General features: G+C 43.5%; 1 protein-coding gene and 1 long non-coding RNA gene across 6 annotated transcripts; one reads left to right on the forward strand and one right to left on the reverse strand.

The window, feature by feature from the left end:
* Window positions 1-1,256: 1,256 nt before the first annotated feature.
* Window positions 1,257-6,186, reverse strand: LOC122018938 (probable lipoxygenase 6). Its single transcript, XM_042576416.1, has 9 exons — window positions 5,805-6,186; window positions 5,116-5,402; window positions 4,453-4,690; window positions 3,630-3,953; window positions 3,202-3,287; window positions 2,995-3,102; window positions 2,611-2,915; window positions 2,268-2,534; window positions 1,257-2,188 (listed from the first exon to the last, which is right to left on the reverse strand). The coding sequence occupies exons 1-9, from the start codon at window positions 6,184-6,186 to the stop codon at window positions 1,417-1,419; spliced, it is 2,769 nt and encodes a 922-aa protein (XP_042432350.1). The 3' UTR covers window positions 1,257-1,416.
* Window positions 2,411-6,102, forward strand: LOC122018939. Of its 5 annotated transcripts, none has more exons than XR_006121952.1 (7): window positions 2,411-2,549; window positions 2,614-2,976; window positions 3,057-3,975; window positions 5,039-5,307; window positions 5,400-5,515; window positions 5,737-5,860; window positions 5,961-6,102. It is a non-coding gene; the product is annotated as an uncharacterized LOC122018939 (long non-coding RNA). The 5 variants fall into 5 exon arrangements; XR_006121955.1 differs by lacking the exon at window positions 5,961-6,102 and having other exon boundaries at window positions 3,057-3,305; window positions 3,556-3,975; XR_006121954.1 differs by lacking the exon at window positions 5,961-6,102 and having other exon boundaries at window positions 5,039-5,314.
* Window positions 6,187-7,181: the final 995 nt, after the last annotated feature.

Genomic DNA, 7,181 nt, shown 5'->3' on the forward strand with positions numbered 1-7,181 from the left:
TAAATTATTAGTGGAGACTGATTTTTATCAAATATTGAGTACAGGCTGATTGAGCAGGCAAAGAGATCAAACGGGTAGATCGATAGAGATCGAACGGGTAAATCGGTCGAGCGGGCTGAGCAACCCAAGAGGTCGAGCGAATGTGCGGTCGAGTTGTCAAGCGAGCGGCCAAGCGAGCGAGCGATTGAGTTGCTGAGCGAGTGAGCGGCCGAGCTAGCAAGTGACCGAGTTGTCAAGCGAGCGAGCGGTCGAGTGAGTATTCGGTCGGTCGAGCAGAAAATCGAGTGGTCAGACGGGCGTGCAGCAGAGGAAGAGGCTGAACAAATGAGCGAATAGGCGGTCAGGCTGGCAAAGAAGCTGAGCGAGTGAAGAGGCCGAGCGAGAATTGGTCGACCGAGCAAAAAAGACAAGCAGCTGTGCGAGTGAGCGGTCAAATGGATCGAATCCTGCGATGGTTGCAGTTTTCTTGAAATATATTCGCCCTATCTCTGGATGTGCTTCAAGGTTTACTCGAGTCGTCTATTTCTCATGATACAACAGTTAACCGTGATTCCCACCCAACACTAATGGTCACAGCGAACTGAATGGTATCCGACTGCTATCTCGAACACTTCACCGAGCAAGAGTTGTACGACAAGAGAGGAGAGGGACGGAGATGGAGAGCTACTGCTTCTTTTCTGTGTGTGTAACCTCTTTTGCTAATGATCATGGACTCCTTATATGTGAGCACAGAATGGTCAACGTTAATGATCGATTAATGATCATTACTCGTCGAGTTGTGAAACGTCAATGTTTCACTTGGTTATTTATATTGTGTAATAATATTTAATACATCCATTACACACTTAAATAAATAATAAAAAAGTTTATATGATAAAATATTTGTTATTCATAAATTTTACCCTGATCGATCTAGTATTCAGCACACGTAGATCATACTAACACACGAGTTAACTTAATTTAGTATAATCCGAGTTCTGAATTTGCATATTTATATTTGCATGGATGAACAAATCTCTCCCTATATATTTATTAACATCATCAATATATATAAATTAATTTAAACTAACCATATACCTTAAAACTTTTAATATAAAATTAAAATCTCATTCGTAATAAAATCTTATTTCCCTTCCGTCTCTTCCCATTCGCACGTAATAATAGTCAATAAACTTGGAAGATGATACTTTTTGCAACTTGACAATTTCTTCAAGAGCTGTCTGGAGCAGAGGAGGTGGTAATTAATTAGATTTTAATTTATTCTCATAATAATTAAATTTTATTAGTTTAATTATTTTTATAGGTATTCGACGTATAGGATCACATCGGTGCTTTACGATCTCAGATCGCACTGGTTTGTCCAACAAATTACAAAGACCGATGTTCCAGCCACATGCCGGTAACTGTTACCTTCCACTATATGGACACGCTATTGGGTACACCACGTCCCGTAACGCCGGGTCCTGAACTCGGTGCCATCAACTCGTAGGGCAGCACTCCGGCCCCGCACCGATTCCGCCGATTCGTGTCCGCGTTCCGTCGATCGATCTCATCCTGCGCGACCGCCACCTCCGCTGCGAACGCCCTATACGCCGCCGCGGCCTCTTCGTCCACCGTCCATGGGGCGGTGCCGTCCCTTGTCTCTCCAAGGTACTCCTCGTCTGGCGAGTGCGTCGAAAGCGTGTCGACCACGGCCATGAACTTGGTCGCCTGCAGTACGCTGGGCAGGGCGGAGAGGAAGAAGCAGTGCGGGTCGGCGACGAAGGCTCTGAATTCGTCTGCGTCGCGCTCGGGATCAGGGATGAGTCGCCGCATCAGCGGAGGTCGACTCGGAACGTAGCCGCCGAGGGGATACTGGCCGAAGTTTAGGGCCGCGTGCTGGGCAGATGCGAGCCAGATGAGGGTGGTGAGCAAGGCGACGAGGTCGTCCGGGGTGTCTAGCCGCGGCCACCACGAGGCGTGGCGGTGGTCCGCATGACCCACGTTGACGCACTCATGGTACCACGCCTGGAGTTCCGAGTCGGAGCGGACTCGGCTGGCTTCCGAATCCGGGTAGTAGATCCGGACGTAGGAGCTGACGAAGCGGGCGATGGCGGACCAGAGGAGGAGACCGTCGTCGGCGTAGGGATAATCCGGGAGGATGACGCGGAGGCCGTGCGGCTGCGTGGCGTCGGCCACTGCAATGCCCCTGAAATGTCGCGCAAATGCTTGTCAAAAGTCCGATCGGAAAAAATCTGGCGATGTAGAATAGTAGGTAGAGGATGTGCCTTCGGATGAGATCAGCCGGTAACCCTTCGAGGTCGAATCGCCAAAGGTGCTTGTAGAAGGCGGCGCTCATCTCCATGCCTATGGGGCCGGGAGTGAAGCAGGACTCTATGACGCCGTCGGCATTGATCAGGTTCTGCCGCGCCAGCGCGTTGATCTCCAACGTGTACCGCATGTGCGGATGCAGAAGCTTGAACACCGGGTGCATCACGCTCAGCTGTCGGTGAGCTGCGATTATGAAAGGCTCCATGGTGGCGTGCGTCCTCAGCCTGCACCAGGAGCAGGTATCACTCCTGTTAAATGTGACGCTGCTGCTTGTTTGAATAATTAAGTTGGCAGACATACCAGTGGTTGACCAGTTGATGAACACCGGCGTCGTTGGAGCAGACGTGGGCCTTCCCAAGCATCCACAGCCAATTGGAAGTAGCGTCACGAGGCGGCGTCAGCACCACGCTGGGACGGGATGCGCCTGGTTGCTGGGGAGGGAGTCCAAGCTCAATCGCGATCGGCTTAAGCGTTCCGATCGGAGTCAAAAAGAAGAGGGTCCTCGTCGCGTACGCTTTTCGGCCATCCATTACGTTGATTCTGTCAACGAATGGCAGGCATATGTCGTAGAAGTCCAACATGAACAGCTTGTCTTCCTCCACGGCCTTTTTGCGTCAACAACGAGACAGGGTCGACTGTGAGCAAAATGCTGTGAAGGATAAACAGGTAATCGAGTTTTTTCACCTGTTGAACTGTCAACCCATCGAGTTGACCGCTTATGTGGGCTTCTGTGATTGCTGATCCAGGTGGGCCATAAACTGCAGGGTCAAGTTTGCTTACTGGAGGGAACGCCTGCGCCATAAGATCCTTGTTATTGTTTGCAACTCAGTTCAATATACAAGTGATGAAGAAACCCTACTTATGTGAGACTGAAGAGGGTGACGGGATTACCTGAAGCCTTTCTATGCTGACAGGGTTGATCCCTGCAACTGCCTGCCGAGCAAATTCATCATCTCGGAGCCATGCAAATTTGTCCTCTAAAGAGTAAACCACAAGTGAGCATCAGAATTGGTTCTTGTTCCATGATCAAACATACTGGTTTGGCATTTGAAAATTTTAATTCATGCACCAAAATCATTTTTCTAATTCATTAAATCTACTGATGAACAATCCTTAGATTGTTTTTGATTGCAATTCACTTCTTTATGTAACCTAGGAACAGGCTGTGAGGGGTGCCTGGGGTTAACGTAATCATCTTTTTACTATAATTGATTGCAATTCACTTATTTTTAATTGATTTAACAGTTACTTTGATCTTATAAGTATAGTACTGTCAAAAAGAGATCAGTTCAGAAAAAGTAGCATGCTATTTCACTTACTTGTAAGGATGCTTGGGGTGTCATATCGGAGCAGACCTTCACTTGATTCTTGTATCTTTTTAACGAATGGGAGCTTCTTGAAGAGATGTTCCTGGAGACCAAGCTTCAGGATGAGGCCCTCCTTGTAGAGGTTGTCAATGTGGTGGAATCCTTTGAAGTCATGGTTATCAGCAGAGATGGATGCAATAAGTGATGGAATGAAGTTGTGCAGCACGGCTTTTAGCCTTCCAGCAGTGAAAGCTCCTTGTTTTAGCTCCTCAAATGCCTCATCACGTGGCACGTAGATTGGATGTGGCTTCTCAACTCGACTCTCAGCTAGCATGTCTGGACCATGAGATGATTCATTGTAAGTTGTTTCCTAAGTATTGGTACATGCAAAAATATTAAGGAAATTTTCTTCCTGGACTCTACATTTTATTCTGAAGGAAGTGAATCAAATCATTGTGACTGAATACCCGGTTTTGTGAATCTCAAGTTATAAAACTAGCTGAATTAGGCATCAACATTAGTAGTTGCTTCCACCACCACATATCTGAAAGTGATGGTTGTTTCTAGATGATATGCACTTGCTAATAAAAAGGTTGCTTTCTAAGACAATAATTTAGTCACTCATCCATGGTGGATCAAGTCAATAATCCATTGATCAATATGCTTCTCTAGCATTCCTAGAAATATCCTGAAGGATTCTCGATTTGTTCTGTCATACCGATCACCACACTCAATGATTGTAGGATCATACTAGCACTAATAGCTGTCATTCCTTTCCTGTCTTGTGGAATAATTTCTGGTTAAATTGCAGAATAAGTTACAGGAGAGAACTCACTTGTGTCGGTCGGCAAACGGCCGGTCCTGCATCGCCTTGGATATGGGATCTTCTCACCTCCAAGTGTCGGCCTGGCAAACTCAGATCCTCTGTCAGGATTGCCCAAGTCATTGTATGTTGCATAGTCATATACTCTGTCTGATAACTTCCGAATGCCTTTTCCATCCCCTCTTAGCTCATTGAGTTCCATTTCCCTGAGTTCCTTAAGTCCTGTCGGTGTCTCGGACGGTAGATATGGCTGCACAAGAAGATAATTCTTTATGATTAATCTCTTCAATTTCAAAGTTATAGTTGCTTAATTGTGATCGTACTAATGAACTTTAACAACATTATCTCATCTTTTTATCAGTCATTTTTTTGGCATGGAAAACATGGAGGATATGCTTATTAAATTATCATTTTCCTGTTATTTTCATAGAATACTTCCTGTTATAAATCATGGATGTCAGCAATTGCTCTACACTAGAAAAATAGCTTTTAAGATTTAGTTGCGCTTCAATCTGATCTGAAAAATCCTGGCAAATAGGGGCAAAATAGCTTTTTAAGATTTTGTTGTGATTTTGAGAATCCTGGTAAATATGAACAGGTCATTGTTGATATACATGCCAACGCCTAGGCTGTTTCAAATGGCTGTCAATAGCAAGCAAGAAAATTGTTCCTGACCTTATTGCTGAAGAAAATTCTCTTGCTGGGAAGGTCCTTGTTGGATTGAACCCAAGAGTTGCAGGGGAAATTAACTGGTCCAAATGCAAAGCCTTCCCCTTCAACAACTATGCTCTCCAAGAAGAACTCTTTCTGGTGGCGGTTGATCACTGTGATTGCTCCGGGCTCACCGAAACCAGAGTCCACCTCGAAGTGTGCAGTATACACTACACGTTCTCCCTTGACATTCTTCTTCTCATACCAATCCTTGATCACTGTTTCTCTGCTTGTCTTTGGCTTTTTAGTTCCTAAGTTACAAAAGCAAGTCCAAGGACAATAAGCAAATATCTGAAGGGAGACATGAAACAAGATTTGTCAGTTAAGAGGAAGCAGAAAGGAAAAAGGCTTCCGTATTTATGAGGTTGGAATACAGAGAATGGTTGTTTGTTCTAGAGGGGTAGCAAAGCATATACAACTTATGGACAGGGATGATATTCTAGTTTGTAAAAGAACTATTCTAGAGATACAATTCTATCTGAACATCTCTATTACTATCAAATTTATACTGTGAAAAAAGTTGACTTTTTCTATGAAAAAGAGCTGACTTTTTTTGTCTTTTTTTTTTGTTTGTTAAATCATCAGGCAGTAGATCAAGCAGCTCTGTGGTTTATGATTGAGGAACAAGCATCTTAAGATTTCGCAAGGCTTACTCGGATTGATCTCAGTGCTGATGAGCTCCAACGCCACATTCCAGCCAATCCTATCTGTAAGAGCATCAAGCTGGTTAACAACCGCTTCCTTTATGTCCTCTTTGTGCTTCCTTCTCACGGTCAACGCAGCCCTGAGCATGACTTTATCCATCTTAGCCTGCTTCCCAGCCATCATCTTGACCACATCCTCATTGGTTGCCGCTTTCACTGGCGTTGGCATGGTCTTTGCAGGCCTTAGCCTGCTCCCCCTTCCTGGTTCATCGGGATAGAGAACAGGGAAGGCAAGACAGTGCTTGTTGTGATTCCCCCTGCGCAAAAGAGGTCCACTAATGGTGAGGAATGAAGTCTCGGAAAAGCTCATGATCTCACCGCAAGCAGCCATGCTTTTGTCCAAAGAAGGTTAGATCCTTTTCGAGGAAAAAAGAAGGGGGCTTTCTTCCTTCTCTGTTCTTGGGAGAGTCAGAGGGAAGGTTGTTCAGAGTTGGAACAAGTAATATTCTAATGCGTTTTAGCATATGCTGTGGCATATTTATAAAAGTAACGGCCATTGATTTCTAGTCTCTACCTTCAGCACTTTTGTTTTTTTGGTATTTTATCCTACAAAAGGGAAAAATTCTATTTTATATGATTGAATTATGTGATTGCAAGACAGTCAAATGGGAGGGCAAATAAGGAGGATGTTTCCCGGCAGTGGTTCCTTTTCTTATCAGATTTTGTTGATCTGACTCCTATAATTTTATATCCTTTTAATATGTTTTCTGAAGACCATGACACTGGTACTGTATGATACGAGTTTGTAAATTGGCACATTTTTTTCAAGGATGTCTTTGTTGAAAAAAAAATGTTGTGAATTTTACAAGTTTTAATAAATTTATTAGATTTTGTCGCCTTTTTCATAATTCATTTTATCTAGATTTAGATGTTTCGTAAAGGAGATACAAGTTCTTATTTTATTCTCTGGTTATCTCTTTTTACTGAATTAGTTAGACTTTACATAAAGCTTCGAAGGATACATAAATGCCTAAGTTTTTTTGATAGAAGAGGAAAACGATATATTAGATGAGAAATGTCTCGTATGCTGGTTGAAGAAACTATAGCTATTTGACTTGGGCGAAAAAAATTAAGATCTATGCAACCACAAAATTTTTAGCCTCTTAAAGCTATTTGACTTTAAGAGTCTTGAATATGCTTATTAACACTTTGTGGTGTAAAAAATTAATTATGCTCATCCTACGTGTTTCTCATCACTAACCCATAATTAGATGAAGGAAGGTAAATTATAGTACCGATTGACCTCTTAGGTGGAAGAGTCATTTTAATCCTATTGGAAATGAATCCAACAGGAATCGACCCTTAATCTTGTGATGTAAATTTATC

This window comes from Zingiber officinale, chromosome 9A (genome assembly GCF_018446385.1).
Source record: "Zingiber officinale cultivar Zhangliang chromosome 9A, Zo_v1.1, whole genome shotgun sequence".
NCBI classification, from domain to species: Eukaryota; Viridiplantae; Streptophyta; class Magnoliopsida; order Zingiberales; family Zingiberaceae; genus Zingiber; species Zingiber officinale.